Below are 27,837 nucleotides of genomic sequence, written 5' to 3'. Positions count from 1 at the left end.
ACATCATGATACAACTAAATTATCAATTAATCATAAATCATCTATCCCCCCACACACACTCAGGGATACACACACACACACACACACACACACACACACACACACACACACACACACACACACACACACACACACACACACACACAGATGTACTATGCCTAGATGCTCCTGGAGCTCTTTCTCATACAACAACCCAAAAAAAAACACCTCCATATAATTGATAAAACTAAAAACATATTTATATTATTAGTACTTTTCTCTCCCTCTCTCAAACACACATTCAGTGCTGCGCGCACGTGCACACACACACACACACATGTACAGTGCATATAGGTCTAGTTACACCAGAAGCTTTGTGTCATTCCATAACTAAATAGAGCACCAACATACTGTAATGTTGCTCAAGCAGTTTAACTGTCTGTTCCTTAAAACACTGTGATGTAATTGCACACACACACACACACACACACACACACACACACACACACACACACACAGGAACACACACACACACACACACACACACAGGAACACCCAAACATACACACACAAGCAAACATACACACACACACACACACACACACACACACACACACACACACACACACACACACACACACACACACACACACACACACACACACACACACACACACACACACACACACACAAACACACACACACAGATATATACAGTCTAGATGCTCTGTCTCATAAAACTACCTAAGGAAAATTAAACCAACATACATACAATTAGCTACATTAAAAATACCTATCACAAATCCCTCTGAATTCTAGTTTGTTTTCATTTGGTTTTTGCTTTCATGTCTCATCACCATCTCTCCTGTCCTTTCAGATCCGGCCACTCCCACATGCCTGGCAATCTCCTCATCCCTCTGTTCCCTGCCAGGTTGTCTTGTGTGTTTTGCCACGCTTCCCCACGTTTTGTTATTGTTATTTACTGACCACCCTGTTTTTACCCTGTCTGCCCCTCTTCGGACTTGTCTGCTTGTTTGATTGATCTCCCGGTTTTGACCCTGCTTGCCTGTCCATTGGTTTCTGCTCCACATCGAATTGTTTGTTTACCTGCTGATCTCCCAGTTTTGACCCTGCCTGTATTATACGATGTCAGAACTTTCGCTACATGCTTTGGGTTCAAATATATCTGTACCTGTAAACGTTACATGACAATCTGGCAGGGAACAGGTAAAAGTGGACAGGTATAAATACTGAGGGACTAATGAGGAGATGAGCTGCAGGTGAAGAGATGGGAGGAGAATACCAGGTGAGAGGGATGAGGAGATTGCCAGGCATGTGGGAGTGGCTGGATCTGAAATGACAGGAGATGGTGATGAGACATGAAAGCAAAAACCAGATGAAAACAAACTAGAATCTAGGGGAATTTGTGACAATACCTTTATATTTGTACTATTTCACTTACCCACACTCACACAAATACTACATGAAATGATGCTTACTCTAGTTTCTCCAGTTTGCAGTTATGATGAGAAAGAGCAGAACATAAATGTTCCACTCCTGAGTCTCCCAGCCTACTGCCCCCCAGGTGCAGATATGTGAGACTTGAGGAGTGTGAGGTCAGGGCAGAGGCCAGATAGGAACAGCTCTTCTCTGTCAGGTCACACATCTGCAGCCTGGGAGAAACATCATGATACATCTGAATATAAGTCATCAATTCTCTATCCCCCCCCACACACACTCAGGGATACAAACACACACACACACACACACACAGGAACACAGATACAGCCTATATGCTCCTGGGTGTATTCGTCGTAGCTCACTTAGCGGTTTAGCAAACTAATTTTCAGACTAAGATAAAACGCAATACACTGAACCCCTAATTGCTCCTGATATACAGTGTGCCGTAAATGTAAAATATACATCCTTGTAAGTTACTTTGGATAAAAGCGTCTGCTAAATGTAATATAAAATGTACTAACTGGCAGCGCTATACCAGATCACACATGCCGTCACATATTCATACATAGATATCACCCCATATACATCCTCACACAAGGCTTCTTGTCTTGCGCTCACAGCGGTGGCGGATTTTGCCATGATTATGTCCTTGTATTCTTTATAAGCCTTCATGTTCATCTCCTGCTTGCCAGCGGAGAAAAAAAAGAGCCTTTTCCTTTGATTTTAGAACCATTTTACCATTAAAAAGATCATTTTTTTGGTCGACCATTCCTGCCTTTTGAAGTAGGACGTGCACGCACAATTGCCCTGATAAGTTTAGCCTGGTTGAAATTAACTACATGATTTTGAGGCGGACCAGCCTTTGACGAGCCAATTTATCCTGTTCTCAATCAGCTCACTAATGTTCAGTGTTGGGCAAGTTACTGAAAATGAGTAATAATGTACAGGTACTAGCTACTCCTTTTAAAGGTAATTGATTGAATTACTTCACCAGTTACTGTATATCAAAAGTAATTAGCTACTAGGGAAAGTAACTTTTAAGTTACTTTTATGTCTGCTTTATAAATGTAATGAATATGAACAGGACTGAACAGTCAAACACAATAAACATATTTTTTGACCTATTTATTTTAAAGGCACCCAGTGCAACTTTATATAAACATTCAATGAAAAATAAACATTCAATTTCTAGTCTCAAAGTTGAGACGTCGTTGTGTGGTGAGAACTGATAGAAAATCGTAAACAACAACAATCACCGGTGGGGAGAGGCCATTTTTCCATTGACTGGAATCCTGCTTTATTTATTGTAGGTCACAAAAAATAAAGAAAATGGCGGCGATTGTTGTTGTTATCGATTTTCTATCAGTTCTCACCACACAACGATGTCTCATCTTTGCTCCTTGAATGTCGATATGTAATGGTATGGAGTTATTGAAACTTACTACGTGTAAAAAAGACTAGAAATTGAATGTTTATTTTTAAGCCTCGAAAGTTGCACTGCGTGCCTTTAAATCAACAGGGCAACAGGCCTTCAAATCAAGCAGTAGTACAAAAGTCACTTTTAACTTAATACAAAATAACTGTCGTCATTAAACAGTGTTTTTAACCACAATAGGCCCAATATTGTTAACTCAAATAGACGACAAACAAGGGTATTAAATGTAACACTTTACTGGAGCTCTTAGTACACTTGCATCGCAGGCATTGTTCACTACTTAAACTTTCCGCCCCGCACCGCACATGCGCAGTTAAACTTAACAAACTCCCCCTTTTTCTTAAAGAAAAAGAAAAAATAACTCAGTTCCTTATTTTAACTGAACTATTCACTAAACAAAGACAAAAATGTTGTTTTTATATCACATCAGTCTTTTTTTGATTTGTTATTTTGTCTTTTCATTCTTAAAGTTGCCATACGCCTTCGTTGAGAGCCCTCAACAGGAAACGTGCTGATGTTCCTTTCTTTGTCAAGCAGTCAGGAAGCTGTTCTTTGGTATTTGACCATATGATGTGTTCAATGGCTCCAGATTGAATGAGCTCTTTAACATTGCTGATTTCAAGACGCAGTCTCTTCTCAGTAACTGATTTGGTGGACTTAACAGCATCAAGCAGTGAGTGATTGTCAGTAACACATACAATAGGTAGACCTCTGTGCTTGCAGTCACCTACAGTAAATTCTGAAAACAGTGTAGCTAAGAATATTGCATTGTCAATACCATCTGCAAGAGCAAAAGTCTCTCCTGCCAAAGTGCTTCTGACAACTCTTCTGATTATTTTTGATTGCAAGCATATAGGTGAGAATCTTCCATTTTCTCCCATAAGTAGGATAAGATGCCCACCCTGAGTACCTCCGTCTGGAAGGTTGCCCATTGAAGAATCACTGAACACTACTAGCTTCAGGGAGCAATCTTTTCCTAGGTGCTGGAACTTCAAGGTCACTTCATCAGATTTAAGTTTCCTGATCAGTTTGTTTATACCGTGCAGAGTCTGAACAGTTGCATGTTTTGTACTGGAAGCAAGGATGGATACATCACACATTACATCAGGCCTTGTTTGTCTTCAGCCCATAGAATTTGGCCGATCTCTGACCTCAGCATGTCAACTTCCTTGTCTCGCTGAGTAGCTCTAGCTGGATGCACTGGAATGGGTTGCAGATTCTGTATGTAAGTGCTCTGTTGTACCTGTATCTCATCATTTATAGAACTAAACTTTATTCCAATGTAGTTGAAGGTGTCATGCTCTTCTCGTCCTACTTGGAAAGCTGCTTTCAAGCGTGGTATGACTGTTGTGGAGAACATTTCTGAACTTCCCCAGATAAAGTCATCCACATGGCAAGCGAGGACTCCCATTACATTATAGGAATCATCCAGCCAGTAGAAGACTGCTGGGTCAACTTGTGACAAGATAGCTCCCAACTGATACATGGTGTCTTTCACTTTATTGTACCAATAAAGAGAGGCGTCTGCTAGTCCGTAAACACATTTCTTCAGTTTCCACAGAATTCCTTGGCTCTGAATCTCTGGTGGCGGACGAATGTAGATATTTCGAGTAAATTCTTTGCCTTGTAAAAACGCTGCTTTAATGTCCATAGAATTCAGTTGCCATTTCCTTTGACAGATGACTGCCATGATCATTCTAAGAGACTCAGAGGCACATGTGGGAGAGTCCTTTGGTAGCTCCTCCCTGTTTATTTCTTCGAAGCCTCTAGCAACTAGTCTAGCTTTAGGTGCAACACCATCAGGAGTCTCTTTCAGTGTACACACCCACCGTGTCGGGATGCACTTTTGACCCTCATCACTGACGTCATTCTCTTTCCAGTTACATATTTCAGCTTGTTTAGCAGGGTGAAAAACATCATCGTTCATCAGAAGAATGTCATCTTCATAACTGTCTGTGCACAGGTCAGCATGCTCGGATGATGCCATGTGAACATTCTCCACCTGCCTCAGATTGACTCAATTTCCTTTGCTCCACTGTATTGCATATTAAACCAGTCTCTGTGTTTACCAGTGGCTTTTCCTGCACGAATCTTTCCTGTTATTGTTTGTCCACTTTCTATGTCTGTATATGTCACTACTTTTCCAGATTTCAGCTGCAGTCTTTCAGGAGTTGCGACAGTGGCTGTCTGTAATGTATCAGTTTGTGCACACGCATCCTGCTCAGACCGATTGTTTGTGCTCCAAGTCAGGTGAGTCATAATTTGTAGCCATCTCTTCCACACTTTCAGTATCATAGTTTTCATTTTTTAAATCCAGAGTGTGGTAACATTGCTTGGCCTTCGGACACCGCCTGCTGAGTTTCCATGTCTTCCACCACCGCCGGCTGAATAGCAATCTTTCTCAGCCTGGAATGATGTACACGGACATAGGTGCCGCCGTGCCTCACAAACACCACTACGCCGTCTTGGCCAATGACCACACCTGGACCTTACCATTCCGTGCAATCAGCCCGTTTGTAGTAGACTTTGTCCCTGGTTCTGTATTGCTCATCATTAGGGCGCAGTTGTTTACGAAGGGCTCGCCGGATCCTCTTGGAGCATTCTGCCTCTGTAAAGGCTCGTCGTGCAGCATGTAAAGTTGGAATATGCTGAGATATCCAGTTGTTTGGTGTAGTGTTTTCCAAGGCTGGTGGTTTATCAGTCAGGACTGTTGGCATATTTGGGTTTTGGCCGAACACAAGTTGGTATGGGCTGTAGCCGTGCACATTGTGCATTGAATTCTTTGCCAACAAAGCCCAATCCAGAGCCATTCCCCAATTACATCCATTGTCTTTTTTTATTTTCAACAGGATTTCAGTGAGGGTTTGGTTATGTCTTTCCAAAAGGCCATTACTCCATGGACTGTAAGCTGCAGTGGTCTTAAGTTCAATGTTGAATTTTTCAGCCATTTCCCTTATTTCTTCTTTGTTAAATTCACCTCCATTGTCACTGAAGAGCCTATGGGGAGGTCCATGTACACTTATCCAGCGATGAATGAGATGCTTAACAATTTATTTTGGCTTCTTGGTCGTGAGTATTGAAACGTGTAAAGTGATCAATGATATGCAGATCCCACACTCCTGGTTCTAGCTCATGCAAAATCCACAGCTACTGTCTCGTTGTAGGTTGAAGCCATGGGTAGACCCACAGCTGGCTTTGGCTTTGGCTTGCTGTATCTTATGCATGTTTCACAGTTGCTAACAATGTTTTCTAGGATTCCAATGCATTCATCATTACGGTTACCTGCAGAGTCCATTAGTCTTTTCAGTTTCTCTACTGAAGCATGTCCGAATTGTTTGTGTAGCTTTAGCAGAGTCTTCTGTTTTTCCTGTGTGGTCATATTTCCAGTCACAGTGAGAATTTCCTCCTCATCTTGAATCTCACTCTCTTCAGGATTATCCTCAGGTTTTAAGTTCACGCAATAGTGGCCTGAAGAGGTTAACTCAATTTTCACTGGCTGCTTAAACATAACAGCTTTGTCATGTTCAATGTCCAACACAGCACCTGCTCTTTTTAGTGATGCTTTGCTTAAGAGCAAAGGGATGTCTACAGGAACAACTTCAGTTTCTATGTGACATTTCGTTTGGCTATCACAGCTGGATATGATAATGTACAAATCTGCCATCCAGGGGAGGACTGGCCATCGGGAATACCGGTGGAATCCCCGGAGGGCCGATGGCCCACCACCGCCGCTAACCGGCCCACTCCTCGCACCAAACGGCCAGAGGAGTTTCAGCCGTGTATAACTGCACAAGCCTGGTTTTTCTCTAAGGACTTAGGGCCTGATTTACTAACAGGATTGCGCCCATTTCTGGCGTAAAATAGCGGTCGTAAACATAAAACGGTATTTACTAATGGGCTGCAGCGCATATTAACGCCTGTGGGTGTGAACAGGGGAGGTAACTTGGAGGTGGGTGGTAACGTAGGCGTGAGGCGCAATTTACATGGGTGGAGACAAGGTAAGTGCGCCTAATGATGTCATGCGTGGTATTTACTAAACTGCCTGTGGAGCGCACGTCTCCAATTTGCAGGCTAATTCTCCGCCTCATAAAAGCACGTCTTAACCAAGCGCAATTTCATTGAGTCTGAAAACGTTGATATGGCAGCAGTGATAAGAGAAAGGCGAAGAAAGAAGACAGAGACAGCGCACAGAAATAATTTTTTCAACTCGCATAACACATTTTCAGTTAAATGAACCACAAATCATTAGACGGTACAGGTTAACCAGCCACGCAATACTTAAATTACTGAACCAGATCAGAGATGACATCTAACCCTCCAACCGGAGATCACATTCCATTCAATCAGTTGGTAAACATTGCAAATATTGGCACCGGATCATTTCAAACAGTTATAGTATCAGCAGTTGATATATCTCAGCCTTCACAAATATTCACACAGGTACTCGAAGCATTGCTATGGCGCACTGGTCAATACATTTCCCCACTGCCACAGCCGAAATTTTAGACATCAAACAGGACTTTTTTTGAAATCGCAAACTTTCCGAACGTAATTGAAACCATTGATTGCACCCACGTCCATATATATTGTAGTGAACCCATGTCCCTTGTAGAAATTATTAATCTCGCCATGTACACATCTATATTGTTATAATAGAGAGTTTATGCATTAATGCCACCAATAGCATATTCTTTATAATCGTGTTCTTTTAAACATCTCGCTGTAGGTGATGACGGGCAGAACAACAATAAAGCAGCGCACACATTGAATCAGGTTCAGTGATTGAGCGAACGTGAACCAATACATATACCTCCACTTCGCTGAACCTTCATTTTCTCTTCCTAAATAAATACCACGGAAAATGCGCAAAAACACCGTGCGTTAATGTGCGACAGCAGTTTAAGCAGCGGTCGCAATGTTAGTAAATCAGGCCCTACATAGGGCGGAGTAAACACAGATTGCCCAGCGCGGATCTGGTTTGATAAATACCACGGAAAATGCGCAAAAACACTGTGCGTTAATGTGCGACGGCAGATTATGCAGCGGTCGCATGTTAGTAAATCAGGCCCTTAGTGTGTGAGAGGCACTGACTGAGTTTTATACTTCTACTTGCGATCAGTCTTCACACTTATGGTGACTATTTTTCAATTTTTTTTTTAAGTGTCTTCTGTCTGATGTGTTTTACGGACTTCGGAAGTTCAACGCACGAAAATATCGGCACCTTATTAATGAACACCTGAAAATTGGTTCTTACACAGCCGAAGCCTTCTCAGCTGTGCGGATTGAGGTGGAAGATAATTTAGATTTGCATACATACACGCAACACGCCCCGCTGGGCACGCAACCGTAGTGACGTGTGCAGTCAGCCCTAGCCGTACACGGAGCAGCACCCACTTCTACGCATGCGCTCAACCTAGTTTGTGAGGGATTGCACAATCGCAGATGAGGCACATCTCGTCGCCGCCTCTGTCAATCTCTTCCTGAGAGCCAAGATAAGAGCCAGGGTACAACGTACACCGTAAGTTACACTTTAATATAGTAAGTACAAAAATAGTGCTGTCAGATAAATGCGTTATTAACGACGCTAATGCAAATACATTTTAACTACGTCAATGTTTTTCTCGCAAGATTAATGTTCTTTTTGGCCTCGCAAACTGTGTAGACATAAAAGTTAAACCAGATGAAAACAAACTAGAATTCATGGGAATTTGTGACAATACCTTTATATTTGTACTATTTCACTTACCCACACCCACACAAATACTACATGAAATGATGCTTACTCTAGTTCCTCAAGTTTGCAGTTTTGATGAGAAAGAGCAGAACATAAAAGTTCCACTCCTGAGTCTCCCATCATCCCATTGCTACCCAGGTGCAGCTGTGTGAGTCTTGAGGAGTGTAAAGTCAGGGCAGAGGCCAGATAGGAACAGCTTTTCTCTGTCAGGGTACAGCCATCCAGCCTGGGAGAAACATCATGACACATCTGAATATCAATCATCATACCTGTATCCCTGCACCCCCACACACTTACGGATACACAAACACAAAACAAACACCACTACACACACAAACACACTCAGGGATACACACACATACACGCGCACTCACACAAAGGGGCACCAACACACATACACAAACACACACACAGGGACACAAACATACACACACACACCAGGATACACACACACACACACACACACACACACACACACACACACACACACACACACACACACACACACATATACACACACACACAGGAACACCAACACACACAAACACACACACACATACAGTGCCCTCTGCAATTATTGGCACCCTTAGTGAATGTGACTAAAACAGGCTATGAAAAAATATTTGTTTGCTGTTTATCCTCTTGGTCTTTCACTCAAAATATTCTCAAAAATCTTACCTATTCATTGAAATAAAGTTATTGAAAGAAAACACTTTAATTTTACATTAAATAAATTATTATATTATAATTATTATTCTCCTAAACAAATGTGCCACAATTATTGACACCCCTTAATTTAATGTTTTGAGCAGCCTCCCTTTGCCAAGATAACAGCTCCAAGTCTTCTCTTATAATGCGTGATGAGGTTGGTGAACACATGGCACGGATCTGAGACCATTCCTACTTACAGTATCTCTCCAAATCCTTCAGAATCTTAGGTCACCGCTGGTACAATAGGTTTCAGCTCTTTCCACAGATTTTCTATGGGGTTTAGGTCTGGGGACTGTGATGGCCATGGTAAAGCCTTTATTCTGCTGTCGGTGAATCATTTTTGTGTTGATTTTGAGGTGTGCTTCGGATTATTGTCCTGCTGGGAGGTCCAACCACGGCCCATTTTAAGCTTCCTAGAGGGGGCTGTTAGGTCTTCATTTAATATCTGCTGGTATGTGATAGAGTCCATGATACCAGGTATTCTAACAAGATGTCGACGGCCTTTGGAAGAAAAACAGCCCCCCAACATCAGAGATCCGCCACCATACTTCAAAGTGGGTATGGGACGCTCTTCTGTATGGCTATCTTTCTGTCTACGCCAAACCCACCTTTGATGTTTGTTGCCAAGAAGCCTTATTTTGGTCTCATCTGACCATATAACTCTAATATAAAAGTCTGACTTACATTTGGCAAACTGTAGGCACTTTAGTTTGTTGTTGATTGACAGCAGAGGCTTTTTTCTGACAACCCTCAAAAACAACTTGTGGTGATGTAGGTGCAGTCTGATGGTAGTCCTGGAGACTTTCCGACCCTAGGACTTAACTAACCTCTGCAATTATCCAGCTGTGATCCTTGGAGATTCTTTTGCCAGTCGAACCATCCTCCTCACGGTGCGTGGGGTCAATTTACAGATAGGTCCTCTTCCAGGCTGATTCCTTACATCTCCTGTCGCTTTTAACTTCTTAGCTATTGCCCTGATTGTGGAAGTGGGTATTTCCAACTGTTTAGATATTATCTTATATCCCTAAATCTGGGTTCCAGCAGCTCAACAACTTTTTGCCGCACTTTGACACTGAGTTCTTTTGTCTTTCCCATCTTGTTGAATGACTAAGGGTATTTGGCCTGTTTCACCTCATATTTATACCTCTGTGAAGCAGGAAGCCATGTTTGACCACTTAAGAGTTCCGAATCAAACAGGTGAACTCAAAAATGTAAAAAAAATGATTGCTAATATACTTCAGTTAGATTTTAATTATAGGATTTTCTAGGGGTGCCAATAATTGTGGCACCCATGTTTTGGAGATTTTTTTTTTATGTAATGTCCAAAAAATAAATTCTTTCAAGAATTTTACTTTAATGAAAGGGTAAGACTTTTGTGAATATTTTGAGGGAAAGACCAAGAAGATAAACAGCAAAGATATATTTTTTCATAGCCTGTTTTGGTCACATTCACTAAGGGTGCCAATAATTGCCGAGGGCACTGTATAAACAGTATATATATAACCACCAAAGAAAAATTGAACCAACATACATACAATTAACTAAACTAAAAAACCTTTATAATATTAGTATTTCACTTACCCCCCCCCCCCACACACACACACACTCACACACAGAAACACATAATACATGAAATGATGCTTACTGTAGTCCCTTCAGTTTGCAGTTTTGATGAGAAAGAGCAGAACATAAAAGTTTCACTCCTGAGTCACCCAGCAGGTCATTGCACCCCAGGTTCAGCTGTGTGAGACTTGAGGAGTGTGAGGTCAGGGCAGAGGCCAGATAGGAACAGCTCTTTTGTGGCAGGTTACAGTACTGCAGCCTGGGAGAGACATCATGCATATTAATAATCAATCCTCTCCCCCCCCCCAACCCCCCCCCCCCCCCCCCAAACACACACTCAGGGATTCACACATACACACACAAACACACTGCTAAATAAACACACAGAAGGACATCAACACTCACACACACACACACACACACACAAACACACACACACACACACACACACACACACACATTCATACACAGTTAAATGATGTGATGTAATTGTAGGAACACACTGTATATATCATTATATTTATTTATATCGATATAGAAATATGTATATAATATATGTATACATATCTAGTTTATAACCTGACAGAGAAGAGCTGTTCCTACAATATTCTGACTCTTGTATATACATTCAGACTTTTGTATATTCAAATATTAATTTCCTGAACGGCATGCCATAATATATATATAATGTATATGGCATGCCGTTCAGGAAATTAACATTTGAATATACATATACAAAAGTCTGAATATATATATACAAAAGTCTGAATATATATATATTCAAAAGTCTAAATATATATACAAAAGTCTGAATATATATATACAAAAGTCTGAATATATATACAAAAGTCTGAATATATATACAAAACGAAGCCTGAATATATATACAAAACTCTGAAGCGCTCAATCCGTCTGTGTCCGCCATATCGGATTGAGCGCTTCCTATTAAATCAATGGTACCGAAATGTTTGTAATTACGTATTTTCTGCTTCATGAAATACTGTTTTTCTGTTATATTGTACATTTTAGACATTGATTTCTCACTAGAAATGCAATAATAACGCGTTTATTTTACACCGTTTGACTTCACGAAGGATATTTTAGGAGGCAATTCTCCCCATTGAGTTTGACTGGGGTCTCATCAAAATCTTTGTAATTCCATGTTTTCTGCTTCATAAAATACTGTTTTTCTGTTATATGGCTCAAATTAAACATTGATTTCTCTCTAAAAATGCAATAATAACATGTTCATTTTGCATCAATTGCCTTAACGAAGGTCCTTTTGAGTCCATTGAGTTAAAACGAATAAAAACAGGTTATGATCCCGTGAAAATCTCCAAGTTTTCCGCCGCCATAGCGAATCGTAGTCCAATCAATATATATAGCACTCATTGTCTCTTTACATGCCACTTATGGTATGTGTCAAACTCACTCTCTTTAATCCAGCCTACTGATTTTTGCTTAGCCTCCTATCTTGATCTAATTCTTTTTATTCAGACTTTACATAACTTTCATGACCAAAAATAGAAATTGGCCAGCGATTTAATTTGTTTTTGTTTTTTAAATTAATGTAGAATGGTCGGAGCAAAGCCTCATGGGAAATGCCTTTATCCAGTGAATGTATAGGGAGATGAATGTTGGACTACATTCTACCATAGTGGCGGGAGAATGTCCTTCGTTAAGGCAAACGTTTTGTTGGAAAAGAAAAGAGAATAACATTTATAAATCGCACATTACATCGCAATCGCAATATTGCGGGGGGGTGGTGGGGGGGGTATCACAATTTGATAATTTTCCCAAATCGTTCAGCCCTAACAGACACACACATACACGGATAGACACACACACGCAAGCAAGCAAGCTTGCACACACACACACACACACACACACACACACACACACACACACACACACAAACACAACACACAGGGGCACAAACATACACACACCATAAGGGATATACACACACACACTCACACACATACAGCTATAATTAATTCATTAACCAAAAAACATTAGGGTTTCACTTATACAATCCCCCTCCCTCCCCCTCCCTACACACACAAATACTTCATGAAATGAGGCTTACTGTAGTTCCTCTAGTTTGCAGTTTTGATGAGAAAGAGCAGAACATAAAAGTTCCACTCCTGAGTCTCCCAGCAGCTGATTGTCCCTCAGGTCCAGCTGTGTGAGACTTGAGGAGTGTGAGGTCAAGGCAGAGGCCAGATAGGAACAGCTCTTCTCTGTCAGGTAACAGTTACTCAGCCTGGGAGAAACATCATTATACATCTGCATATTAATAATCAATCCTCCCCAACACACTCAGGGATACACACACAAACACACACACAGGGACACAAACATACACACACACTCAGGGATACACACACACACACACGCTATTAACCTCTTTTCAATACAGATCCTAAGTTAGTTATCTAGCTAATAGTCTCCTCGATTTAACTTTTAAAATTATACTGGGTGCCTGTGACACTTCGTATGAACGAGTTCATATTCATGAATTCATATTCACACATATTAACACCAGTTAATCATGTGTAAAGAATGCTGATATGAAATATGAAAACAACCAGTAGTCAATGTGCAAGCTTCAAATTTAATCATGATTTAATCGTGACTGGAGCTGTCCCTCAAGAGACAAAACAACATAATTCGGCACCATCGTAACTTTTTGTTGAGCATGAAAGATATCTCTTGTTCTGCCTGTCTTGTGATAAACATGCCTAAACGGTGCCTTATATTTCTATACTGAAAAAATATCGGCATTATAATTATTATAACTGTGATGATTTTTCAGTTGCCTATTATTTGGTGCCCCCTCAGGACTTGGTGCCCTATGCACAGCGCGTAGTCAGGGTCAGAGGAACAGCTCTTTTCTGTCAGCTTACAAACATTCAGCTTGAGACAAACATAATTGTACACCTGAATATTAATCACCAATCCTCTACTCTCACACACAAACACACACAAAGAGGCCAAATAGGAACACCTCTTCTCTGCCGGGGTACATTAATTTAGCCTGGGAGAACCACCATGATACATCTGAACAACAGACGGGTCCAGTGTCCTACAGGGTTCAGGGTTCAGGGTTCAGGGGTTAAGACTGCAAAGTCTTTCTAAGACTGCATTATTGCGTGGCCACACAGTTGCTCTGACGCAGCCATGAACCTTTTACAGTTCTAGGAGGGTTTGGTGTTGCAAAGCATTTCATAGCCAGAAAACAGGCCTTAACAGCAAGCAGGTCTCAAAAAGAGGATATGTCCGGGCAAAAGAAGACGTCTGGACACCAAATATCGCACATAATCATAATGAGCCTAAATGAAAGTAACCCCTAGAAAACTCCAAACAACTCACAGGTAATATACTGTTTAGTGTTTGACCTTCAATGCATATTAGACTGGTGTGAGGTGTGAACTGCAGTAAGGAGTGGTTGCTCTACTTTAAGTTTAGGAGAAATGTTCTCTTATCAGGCAGATCATTTACCAGGAACAAAGTCAACTATTTGATGATGTGCTGTCTACTGGCAACCAGGGAACTCCATCTAACTTTCTCTCTCTCACTCACACACTCACAAACAAACACACAAACACACACTCATACACTCACACACTCTCACACAGTGTGTTACCGAGCTGATGTGGATGTTGTGACCACTGGCACCAGCTTCAAACACACACACAACAGAGGCCTTCAATCCATATTCAACTGTTGGTAGGAAGATCAGGAGTGTTTGCTCTACACAGGTGTGTAGAAATTTTGTTTATAGACGTAGTTCATTTACCATATTGATGATGTGCCGTCTACTGAAAAATCTCTTACATACACATGCCCCACGAAACACCCCCCACACCCAATCAGTGTTGTACTCACACAGCTGATGTGGAAGATGCGACAACTGGCACCAGCTTCAGCAGAACTTCATCGGGACTGAGGAGTTCAGTCAGATCTTCCTCTGGTGTCTTTATGTACTTCTGCAGGTCAAACTCATCCAGCTGCTCTTCTGAAGTCTTATACTCATATCTCCTAGTCTCCCACTTTCCTGGTATGAGCACGTCCACATACAGAGTTCCTGAGCTCCTGTCAATGTCCTCCACTACAGCATGGTGATTCAGTTCATTCAGACAGTAGAAGAGGTTGATCCTTCTGGCTGAATTATCCTGATCTCTAATCATCTGTTTGACACACTGGACTGTTTGCTCTGAGCTCTGTGATTTGCTTTTTGTCTGGGGCAGAAGGTGTCTTAAGAGATTCTGATTGGATTCCAGCGAGAGGCCCAGAAGGAAGCGGAGGAAAAGGTCCAGGTGTCCGTTCTCACTCTGCAAGGCCAGATCCACTGCAGTCTTGTGTAGGTCATGAAGCTCTGCAGCTCTGAACAAAGCAGAGAGCTGAGATGATTGCTGTTTGTCAGACATGTTTTTCTCTCTGTTGCTGAAGCAGAGGAACACATATAAAGCTGCAAGAAACTCCTGAATGCTCAGATGCACAAAGCTGAACACCTTCCCCTGGTACAGCCCAGATTCCTCTCTGAAGATCTGAGTACACACTCCTGAGTACACTGATGCTTCTGTGACATCAATGCCACACTCGCTCAGGTCTTCCTCATAGAAGATCAGATTGCCTTTCTCCAGCTGTTGGAAAGCCAGTTTCCCTAGTTTGAAAATCATCTCCTCATCAATCTCTTTTTTCACTGTGTACTTTTCATTTGTTATGGTTGTCTGAATGATCAGAAAGTGTGTGTACATCTGAGTCAAAGTCCTTGGCATTTCTTCTTTCTCTGATTCATCTGATGTTCTCTCTACAACAGTTGCTAAAATCCAGCAGAAGACTGGAATGTGGCACATGATGTAGAGGCTCCTGAATGACTTCAGGTGTGTGATGGTTCTGCTGGCCAGGTTCTCATCACTGATTCTCTTCCTGAGGTACACCTCTTTTTGTGGGTCGCTGAATCCCCTTATTTCTGTCACCTGGTCCACACATGTGGGTGGAATCTGATTTGCTGCTGCTGGTCGGGTGGTGATCCAGAGGAGAGCCGAGGGAAGCAGATTCCCCTTGATAAGGTTTGTCAGCAACACGTCCACTGAGGCTGGCTCTGTCACATCACAACACCTTGGGTTGGAGTTGAAATCTAGAGGAAGTCGACACTCATCCAGACCATCAAAGATGAACATGAATCTTTGCTTAGAACTGGTGAACAATGCTTGATTTCCTATTTCTGGGGAGAAGTGCTTAATGAAATCCACCAGACTGAGTTTTTGCTCCTTCATCAGGTTCAGCTCTCGGAAAGGAAGAGGATATATGAAGTCAACATCCTGATTGGCTTTTCCTTCAGCCCAGTCAAGAATGAACTTCTGCACAGAGATCGTTTTTCCAATGCCAGCCACTCCCTTTGTCAGCACTCTTCTGATGGGTTTGCTTTTTCCAGATAGGGGTTTAAAGATGTCACTGCAGTTGATTGGTCTGCCTTGTGCTGCTTCTCTCCAGGATGCTCTCTCTATCTGTCTGACCTCATGTTCATCATTGACCTCTCCTCTTCCCCCCTTTGTGATGTAGAGCTCTGTGTAGATCTTAATGAGGGGTGTTGGGTTTCCCTGATTTGTGATTCCCTCAGTCAGACACTGAAACTTCTTCTGAAAATGGGATTTGTGAATCTGCTGCATTTCAACATTTGGTGAACCAGGTTGGTCTCTGTGTGTGAAAACAAATATTAAATAACTTACTATAATGTCAGTTTGCAAAGCACTATCAGTCAAGCAGGAATGTAGTTTATATAACTCTGTGTGAAGAGTTTCCTCCTTATGTAGTTTATATAACTTTCACTCTGTCTGAAGAGTTTTATATGAACTACCCTCAGAACTGTCTCCCCCTAATGATTTTCTTTCATGTGATTGCTAATGAATTGACTTGCTTTATCATTCCTCTGCAGTCGTTCTTTCTCACTACATTTCACCTGCTGACACAGGAGGGCTGCTGGATTTGTGCTTGTCGCTCCAGATTATTATTACGAAACATTTTGTCTACCCTTAGCATCTTTTGTTCTCACTACTGCATTTTTAAGTACAGAGAAATGTACTGAAATGGTTCAACTAGCATTAATGAGGAGTAAATTAGCTTTATTATATGGCAACGACAGTGGCTAATGGGTAGTCATGCCAGCCGCATATTGACGTCCTTGCCGGTCTGCGGTCTGATAAATATTGTTATTGCCCTCCGATGACGTCATCTTAAAAAATGAGCGATACCATGTACCAAGTTTAGTACTGATAGAATCAGGACTCATATTATGAAATTATCAGAGAACAGGAATCCAGTTGAATGTACCATGACAGTGGATGACAGTTGAAGAGTAAAGACTCAAGAACTCGGGACATTTTGATATCGGTAATACTTTATAGGACATAGTACAGGTCACTACATTTCAAAAGCAGCGGAAATGTGTTATTGAAAGTGATGATGAAGACTAGACTACTATAGTTTGAATAACTTGTGTTTAACTGTAAATTAAAGCCATTTAAGCTGAGCCCTGTTCTCAGTTTTTTATTGATCATTATAACACGGGTAGATGAAATCAAATATTCTGATTGGTTGAGAGTGAGTCACGGGGTGTACTTTATTCAGCGATAAAGGTACTGTACGACCTGTTTACAGCGTGTAGAGCGTTCAATATCAGTGCGCACTCAAAAATAACAGTTGATTCGAAATCGAACCAAGATGGGGGCGTGTTGGGAGCCTGTTAGTGGGAAATATTTTATGTTAATTAAGCTATCTACACGACTTTTTATATGTCTACATTGACTCGGTTAGTTGTCTATGTGCTACATGAATGTTGCAGAGTATTGTTGGTCTTAACTGAAGCTCTCGAATATTTTTTGTAGGTTGCTGCTCCCAGCATTACTCCATAGCAAATTACTTTGGTTGTCATTTCAAGCTTGCTGGAGAAGGCACTTCCAACACTGAGCCACCAGCCAAGAGCAACAGTGGTCGGACACAATATTATCAGAGACGAAGGAGACATGAGAAACGTTTTCCACGGATGCACAATAAGTGGCGATATCCAAATCAATATAAACCAATATTAACAAAGTTGAATGTGTCCCATTGTCGTTTTTGTTATTTTAATGGCAACTTTATAAAATGAGCAATGTGAATGAATAAAATGGTGCGAGATCAATATCGAACTCCTAGCTAATCATCAACAAACTTTTGGTTCTAGGCTAACAGACGTGATGTTCCCAATGCTGCTTGTCTGTTGCATAGCAACAGCCACACTAAGAGGGACTATTTTCTCTAGGTTACTGAAATGCGATACACAATGTTTGGTGGCTATAACTTTTTTGTGCTGAAAGGCAGTTTACTATTTATAATTGAATTTGACTTAATATTTATAATGTCGCTGGCAACCGTGTTATAAAAGCAAAAAGGTACTCGAGTCAGTACTGTATCGTCACTAATGTATTTGTTCGAGGGTTTGCCTTACATTATTGACGATACAGTACTGCCTCTCGAACCTTATTGCTTACTTGTAACTTGAAGTTAGCAAGTCATTGTTTGCTAGGCAACACCTGAAATACACTGTGTCGTGAGAAGGCTTTGATGGAACTGGAATTATTGATATTATTATAGGTAAAGATGTACTGCTCTGTATCTACAACTCACTCTGATTGTGTACTAGGTCTGTCTCTCACTGAGATCCAATGCAAATGACATGTGACCCCCCCCCCCCCCCCTCTTCCTGCTAGAGGCCTTGTGTCCTGGCATCATCCCCCCATAGGTGAACCTCTGACTGTAACCCCCACCCCCCTTCTCTCACCTAAAAGGGTGTGGCCCTTTCCCCTCTCCCTTTGTACTGTAACCTGAATTGTATAAATGCCATTGCATACCGCTACCAGGTTAGACCGTTCTTGAACTAACAGCGAGAGGGGTCTCCATGCTGAAATACAAGCCAACTGAAACTGACTCTGCCTCCGGTCCATTCTTCAACTTTAGCGTGCTTTATTAATATTCTATTAGATGGTCCTTCGAAAGCCGGGAGTTATTAACTCTCAGAAACAGCAGAGAATACAAGCCGACGCTTCAAAAACTTTGAACGGAGACGGGTAAGCGAATTACGCTCATTCTATGTGCAGAACTGTTTAAGAGTTGGGACAGTAGAGAAAGCTTACGGTATGCGAGACCGGCTTTTATTGTACTTGCTGTCTGTTACTGAATTTGAGTTGATCAATTAGTATCTCTTAGGCACTGATATCCGGCACTATAGCGAATTGTGTAAGGGATGGAAGCCTAGTCCTAAAGGATAAAAGACTGGTTAAATTATATAATATTTATATAAAGTCTCGGGATACCAACGTTGTAGACTAACGTTGGGTCTGAGAGAATCACACGTCGGTGGTCCAGGTTTGTAGCGCTGTACAAGCTTGGAGTAAGTCTACCATCGAAGGTGCTCTCGTGGGGGTAGCTAGGTGGACCTGTTCGGACGTGTTTTTAAGAGAGCTCTATTTACAACTCTGCACATAGAAAAAGTCCCATTCGCTATAATTGACTTATACTATTCATTATAAGGACCAGGAAGAGTCGGTTTCGGTTGGTTTGTTTCAGTGTGCTATATGTCTGTCTGTTCCGTGTTTTATGTTCATTGTGTAAGCCTGTGTGCGTCCATCTGTGTTGTCTTTGTTCTTAAAGTGGCCAGGCTTGACTATCAGTAGTGATTCAAACAGCACCATCTATCCCATTGTCTAAATTGATCTAACTTAGCCAGTTAGAAGGAGAGGAGTGAAGACTTTTAACAAAGCCTTCATCCTGGGTGTATATGTTTAAGATACATGGAAATAAGATGCCTTTTCGGAAAAACATACGTAAATGTATAGACACATTAGCTGGGCCCACAATATGTTGGAATGCCCCTTTTAAGTAAAATCAAATGAGCTCGCTGTTCAAGTGATCTGTCGGTAGTCAAATAAAGCCAGTGAATGTTGAGGAGGCAGACTTCTGCTAACTCTCTGTGTTCTGTGTTGCCTACATGTTGTAACCAGATTATTAACTTCTCTTGTCTTTGATTCCCCGCGAGTCAGACAACGCGTGTTCTGAGCGAACAACTGCGCAAGCGCGCGTGTGTGTACGTGTGTGTGTGTGTGTGTGTGTGGGCTGGCCAGCCGATGAATGAATGGACTTCAATGCCACTCACTGACTGAGTGAGAATATAGAATGACATACTTTTGACCACGTTTGACTGCTTTGTTTATTGTCTGGTATATGACTTTTGACTGTTTTGTTCTTGTCTGGTATGATTAAGTCTGACAATGCCTTGCTTTAACTTGTATTTACTTTTCAAAGGTTATAGCTTCCAAGCTATCATATAGGGGATTTGAAGGCTTGTTGTGACTTATCTGCACTATTTTTTGTTGTCTTTTGTTTGATGTGAGATCTCCCTACTGTGCTATTTTGTTTCCTGTATTCCTTTTTATTTTATTTTGTCAATGTCTTGTGCTATTTGTCTTTGTTTGGTCCAACCTTCCATTTTATTTTACCATGCCTGTGCCTTCACTCATGAAGTAGTCTCACATTTCCTGTTACCAAACACCCCTCCCCCTCCCCCATATCACAGTCAAATGCAAATGCTTTAATGTTCTCCAAACACCTCATGCTTTTGTTGGCTTCTCATGTGAGACTTGATAAGTACCCGCAGCCAAGAATCTCAGGACCCTGAGATGGCCATGGACTGTTCAGCTCTCCTCAGAGATACACACTCAGCCTAAACAAAAGGACTTTTGACAACCCTGTGACCACAATGGAAACCTGAACTCATCAACTGGCCATCCACGTGCTTGGTGTTTCAGCACCTGATTCAGCACGTCTTGCCATGGTAGAGACTACCCACCCAGAAAACATGGCAGAAGGACTCTGTGTGTTCACAAGATAACTACTGATGGAACTGCAAAATAGATATTCCACTGTTAATTTGTATCATCCCTATCTGTAACATATTTCGATATGTCCTGCCCTGATTGGCTGTTGCCTGGTTATTATTGTGTGAGCATATATATGCTCAATTGGGGGACTGATGGAACTGGAATTATTGTTATTATTATAGGTAAAGATGTACTGCTCTGTATCTACAACTCACTCTGATTGTGTACTAGGTCTGTCTCTCACTGAGATCCAATGCAAATGACATGTGACCCCCCCCCCCCCCCCTCTTCCTGCTAGAGGCCTTGTGTCCTGGCATCATCCCCCCATAGGTGAACCTCTGACTGTAACCCCCACCCCCCTTCTCTCACCTAAAAGGGTGTGGCCCTTTCCCCTCTCCCTTTGTACTGTAACCTGAATTGTATAAATGCGACAGCATACTGCTTTCAGGTTAGACCGTTCTTGAACCAACAGCGAGAGGGGTCTCCATGCTGAAATACAAACCAACTGAAACTGACTCTGCCTCCGGTCCATTCTTCAACTTTAGCGTGCTTTATTAATATTCTATTAGCTTGAGAGCTGAACAAAACAACATGTTTTCTATTTACAATTACCATTTATTTTCAAAATGAAAAGATGAATGCCAATCGCTCGCCAATGCTCGTATACGTTACAGATACGTTACAGCCTCAGTCTGATATTTTTCCCTGCATGACCTCACTCTCGGTTAATAAGTTATTATTATTCACGATTGTATCAACGCCAAATACGGCTCTTCAGAATGTTGGAACATTTCAGTTCATTTTAATGGGCCATCCCAACGTTCGCAGGTCTGTAATTTCTTTTTATCTCCCTCTGGAACGAAATACTGTTTTCTGATTGGCTAATGGGGTGTACATTAAGTTTGTATAACCGGACACCTTGGACGTAGTCCCAGTAGAAACGTTAAATCGCCGTTCCATATCAATGCTCTTGAATGGTTACCATTGACAACCAACGTAACGTTTATTTTTTGACAGCTAGGATAATTTGAACCAAGATGGCGGCATGTTGGGACAAGTTAGTGGGCAATGTTTTATGTCAATTAAGCTATCTACACGACTTTTTATATGTCTAAATTGACTCGGTTAGTTGTTTATGTTCTACACGAATGTTGCAGAGTATTGTAATTCTTAACTGAAAGTCTCGAATATTATTTGTAGGCGGCTGTTAGCGCTTAGAAAAAAAACCCATTGAAACAGATGGTAGCTCACACGGCTAACTAGCCGGCTCGATTGTGAGCCTTCGACCAAAATTACTAAACTTGACCTCCCTGTTGCTCTGTCCAACTTCACCATCAATGGAAACGTGGAGTTCAACTGTAAATAGTAAAACCTTATGAACAATACCTGTGTCCGTGTGTCCGTTTACTTTACAGAGGTGAGCTCATGAGTGTCACTTTGCAGCAACGCCCGGGGAAACTAAAGGTCCAGTTCCAAGCACTACTTTCTCACTACTTTCTCTAACGGGAGCACTAGGCTTCAAATAAAGAATTCATCAGTTTATTATGCATATTAAATTTCCTAAAGATAAAGGAAATTCTAAATAATAATAATAATAAAAATAAAAAACTTTTTGGATGTTGTAAACGGGAGATAAGCGGGATAACGGCCTCCGAGCTGTCCAGTTCTACGAACTTAATGGACTTCTGCGGAGCAACCGCGTTGTGGTGTTCTTTGCCCCGCAGCGTCCATTAACTTCGTAGAACTGGACAGCTCGTCGGCCGTTATCCCTTACATATTCTCCCCTGAGAAACATTAATGGCAGCTGTCATTGGAAACAGGTTTTGTGCTTATAATTCACATCTTTCATTTCATTCCACAAGTAGTTCGGTAATTAAACATAACTGAAAGTAATTCAAACTTTTAGTCAGAAGGTGTGTTGCTTCACATTTGCGTGAAGAACTAAACGGCAACAAAATCATTAAAAAGAGGTATGCTTTCCTCAGTTGATACCAGGTTGATACGGCAAAGCCGAAGTCAGATATTTCCCTGCATGACCGAACGGTCTTGGTTAGTACATTGTTTATTATATGGCATTCATCTTTTAATTTTGAAAATAAATGGTAATTGTAAATAGAAAACATCCTTTTGTTCAGCTCTCAAGTCTTCTCACAACAAAGTGCATTTACCTGCATGACCTCACTCTCGGTTAGTAAGTAGTTAGTATTTCACCCACACACACACACACAAACACCAACACAAATTAGGTCTGCCTCATACTGCAATGATCAATACTACATTTTGAAAAAACCTACAAAATATACTGAAATGGTTCACAAGATCAGTGCTAGGACTTCACCCTTACTATATAAATATCTAGAAGAAAATAACAAGTAAAACACATTTGGTACACTTTTTTACTTCAGGTGAACTTCAAATTACTTCATGGATGATTGTATTTCCTGTGGAAAGTCCTCATTACTACTCACCTCTGACTAGCAGGAACACCTCCTTCTGCTAAGAGGGGTAGAGGATCCATGGACTGGTCACTCTTCATGGACACACAGCTCGGTATGGGAGAGTGTGATCTCTTAGATCTCTTCTGCTGGATGAGGCTGTATTTCACAAACACACACACACACACACACACATACACACACACACACACACACACACACACACACACACACACACACACACACACACACACACACACACACACACACACAGGTCATACATTCTGTATACATATAATGTTAACTTGTCAGTACTGATGCCCTAATAAAAATACAGAAATTAATAAAATAAAAATAGAACTGTCCATCTCATGGATATCTAGCATAAAAAACAAGTCATAAACCTTTGGTACACTTTTATACTTCAGGTGTACTTCAAATGACTGTATGGATGATGCTATTTCCTGTGGAATGTCTTCATTACTACTCACCTCTGACCAGCAAGAAAGAGGGGTGGAGGATCCATGGACTGGTCACTCTTCATGGACACACAGCTCGGTACGGGAGAGTGTGATCTCTTCTGCTCGATGGAGCTGTATTTCACACACACAGTTATCAGCAGTATATGTAAAACTAAAATATCAGTACAGTCAAAATGACCCAAATCCTATTTTTGTCTACAAATACTTTGCCATCACATGTAATCAAGTTTCAAATAATCTTCTTGGTTTAAAAAATAAATAAATACAAAAATGAATAAAATAAAAATAGAACTGCCCTCATGGATATCTAGCATAAAAAACAAGTCATAAACCTTTGGTACACTTTTATACTTCAGGTGGACTTCAAATGACTGTATGGATTTATGTATTTCCTATGGAAAGTCCTCATTATTACTCACCTCTGACCAGCAGGAACACCTCCTTCTGCTAAGAGGGGTGGAGGATCCATGGACTGGTCACTCTTCATGGACACACAGCTCGGTACGGGAGAGTGTGATCTCTTCTGCTTGATGGAGCTGTATTTCACACACACAGTTATCATTAGTATATGTAAAAAATATCACTACAGTCAAAATGACCCAAATCCAATTTTTTTCTACAAATACTTTGCTATTAGATGTCATCCAGCTTCAAGGAGTCTTATTGGTTTAAAAAAAATCAAGGGAAAAAATCAATTTGATTTAACACATGTCCAATGTCACTCTGAAGATCTTTCTTTATCTCCATTAATTTACCTATGAAACCATTTTGATTTGAACAGCAAAGTCAGAGATGGTAAATAAGCCTGTAGTCTGTCTCATACTGCCCCCTTCTGACAATATGGTGGTAGTGCAATGATCCCTACTACGTACATCTTTAAGAACCTACAAAATATACTGAAATAGCTTTCAAGATCACTGCTAGGATTTCACCCTTAGGGGGAGTTACAGTGTGAAAGTGTGAAGATTAACATAGTCAATTCATACATTATCTCTGTCTTCTTTACAGGTCATACACTTTGTATACATATAATGTTTACTTTTCAGGCCTGAAGCTCAAATAAAAATATCTTGAACTGCCCGTCTTATATATATATATCTGCATAAAAGACAAGTCAAACACCATTGGTATACTTCAGGTGCACTTCAATAACTGTATTGATGATTGTATTTCCTGTGGAAAGTCCTCATTCCTACTCACCTCTGACCTTCTGCAAAGTGTAGTGGAGGATCCCTGGACTGGTCACTTTTCATGGACACACAGCTCGGTAAGGGAGAGTGTGATCTCTTTGATCTTTTCTGCTGGATGAGGCTGTATTACACACACACACACACACACACACACACACACACACACACACACACACACACACACACACACACACACACACACACACACACACACACACACACACACACACACACACACACACACACACACACACACACACACACAAACACACACACACACACTCACACACACACGCACATCAACTGATTTTGTTGCAATACAAAAGTCATGAATAAATAACGTTAACTGCTGTTGCAAAAGTTAGTTGTTATAATATTAAATAAGTTATTGTGAATACATTCGTTTCGAATAAATTCATTTTGAATACATACGTACATAATAATATATACATTAATTAGTTTTGGTTAATAAATACAGTCGTTGTGTATTTATTTACATACTAATACATAATAAATAAGTTGTATACAAATTCTTCTATGCACAACTTCCCTCAAAACCAACATTTGCCCGCCTCTGCCATCCCCACACACCATCGCTGCCAAAATCCCCCATATTTTGCTACTCAAATGTTTACAGTTCATACACTCATGTTCCTGCTGGTCAGAAGTGAGTAATAAGAGTGTTTATATTGGGGCTTCAGCCTTAGCAAGTAAACATTATACGTATACTTCTGAAGCCCCAATATACACACTCTTATTACTCACCTCTGACCAGCAGGAACATGTGATCTCTTCTGCTGGATGGAGCTGCATTTTTACACAAAATACAAAAAACACACATAGCACATACTGATTATTGATATTTTCTAGTTTCACCAAGTATTCTGATATAGTGCTTTCATGATTTTTTTTTCTCTCCTGCATTCACATGTGCCACTTTTTCTATTTTGTTTCTCGATTAATTCCAGCAAGGTTATGCGATCCGGTCCGTTAATTTATTTATTTGTCCGTCTGTTTGTCTGTCTGTGGACAAGATTTCTCAGAAACTACTAGGTGGATCTTTCTGAAATTGTCACAAGAGGTGCATCTTGGTCCTGGGACATCCCCATTAAAATTTCAGGATGATCCGGATCTGGATCCGGATTCTGTATCCGGATTTGTGTACCTCCTTGTTGTTATGTGTAGTACAAATACCAAACTTTTAAAATGACTCAAAATAATTTTTCAACTGTAGAGATGTCGACATTTAAAGGAAAAGCTATGTTTGATTGAACACAACTTAAAAACTTTAGCAAAGTCTGGGAAAATTGGTTGGAACAGATTGTTGTACCTATTGGTGTTTATCAGCTGAGCTTGAAATTGTCTCACATTATAGATGGTTTAGCATTTTTAGAGATTCAGTTGGATTCAGTTTCATTCTGCTTGCAGTGACTGACTTAGAACACAACCATGCCAAATATCTGATTGAGAAAATGGCCATTACATAAATACTAATGTTATCTCATCTCTGATTGTTCCAGTTGCTACGCACTACTGCTGGGATCTACTTTCTGATAGGCAGCCAAATGAAAACAAAAAACACTCAGTTATCTGTCATCCAATCAGCTTCAGTTGCCAGGCAGAAATCATGCTAACAGGTCGTTTCCCACAGACCCACAAATACTTACAAATTCTTCCCTTTTTTGCACTTCATAACTTTTCTTCCTACAAATAAGTAATATGTATTATACATTATTATTGTTGTTGTTATCATCATCATCATTATTATAATTATTACCTCCAGCAGGGAGGTTATGCGATCGGGTCCGTTAATTTATTTATTTATTTGTCCGTTTGTCTGTCTGTGGACAAGATTTCTCAGAAACTACTGGGCGGATCTGTCTGAAATTTTCACCAGAGGTGGATCTTGGTCCTGGATTCTGGATCCGGATTTGTGTACCTCCTTGCTGGAGGTCAGAAATCTATGATTGCTCTTGTTATTGTTATTATTACTACTATTATTATTATTGATGGTGTGAAAAGAGAAAAAAACTTAGATAATAACTTAGATAGTAATAGTCATCCAATCAGCTGTCGTTACCAGGCAGAAATGATGCTCCTTTCCACACAAATGAAGAGATACAGCAGGAAAGTGACGGTTTTATCCCACACACTCACAGATATTTATTCTGCTTTTAGTTGATGAATGAAATGAAAGATTACAACACTAACTAACAAAAAACAAATGTACAAGTAAATAACGAAAAGTTTATGTAAATAAAGTATTGTTGTTGTTGATGTTGTCTTACCCCAGAGGCTCATCATCATGGTTCTCTTCTTCACTGGAACTCATGTTGGGGCAAATACACCCCTTTTCCTGGGATATCCCTCTCCTGGTATTATACTGGAAATGGGAGAGAAAGACATTAACAAAATTAAGAAAAGAGAGCATATTTCTCCAATTATCAGGCCCATGCACTGGATCCCAGTTAGATACAGAACTGAATTCAAAGTATTACTTACTGTGTATATGTCATTAAATGGCTACGGCCCTACATATTTGTGTATTGAAAGATATACATTTATATACAGTATATAATGTTTGCTGAATATTAACCTGTCAGTATCCCTTAAATCTGCAGGAGCTGGTCAGCTAGTGGTGCCTGAGTTGAAACTAAACAGGGTGAGATGGCATTTAGCCGTTATGCTGCCCACTGCTGGAACCAGCTCCCCATGGGGATCAGATCTGCCCCAACTCTAACCTGTTTTAAAAAGAAGCCTAACACTGCCTTATTTTCCACTGCCTTCAATGAATCAGTTGGCTTTATCTTTGTCTTTGTAATACTTGAACAGAATCTAAACTTTTTTTAGCTCCATTTACTTGTATTAACTGCCTATTAATGATTCATTATGTTTCTATTCTATTTTATATACTGTGTGCGTTC

The 27,837-nt window shown here is 40.7% G+C and overlaps 1 protein-coding gene across 1 annotated transcript; it reads right to left on the bottom strand.

Moving 5' to 3' along the window:
• Positions 1 to 10,961: 10,961 nt before the first annotated feature.
• On the bottom strand, positions 10,962 to 27,245 carry LOC308382533 (protein NLRC3-like; the record flags this gene model as incomplete). The annotated part of the gene is made up of 7 exons (XM_080860936.1): positions 10,962 to 11,142; positions 12,973 to 13,149; positions 14,775 to 16,589; positions 23,275 to 23,400; positions 23,733 to 23,834; positions 24,143 to 24,259; positions 27,202 to 27,245. The coding sequence occupies 7 exons, from the start codon at positions 27,243 to 27,245 to the stop codon at positions 10,962 to 10,964; spliced, it is 2,562 nt and encodes an 853-aa protein (XP_080717062.1).
• Between the last annotated feature and the right edge of the window lie 592 nt (positions 27,246 to 27,837).

The sequence above is a fragment of the Sprattus sprattus genome, assembly GCF_963457725.1.
Source record: "Sprattus sprattus genome assembly, contig: scaffold_166, whole genome shotgun sequence".
In the NCBI taxonomy this organism is placed as follows: domain Eukaryota; kingdom Metazoa; phylum Chordata; class Actinopteri; order Clupeiformes; family Clupeidae; genus Sprattus; species Sprattus sprattus.
Note: the sequence above shows the minus strand (reverse complement) of the source record. Positions and strands in the feature narration are given on the sequence as shown.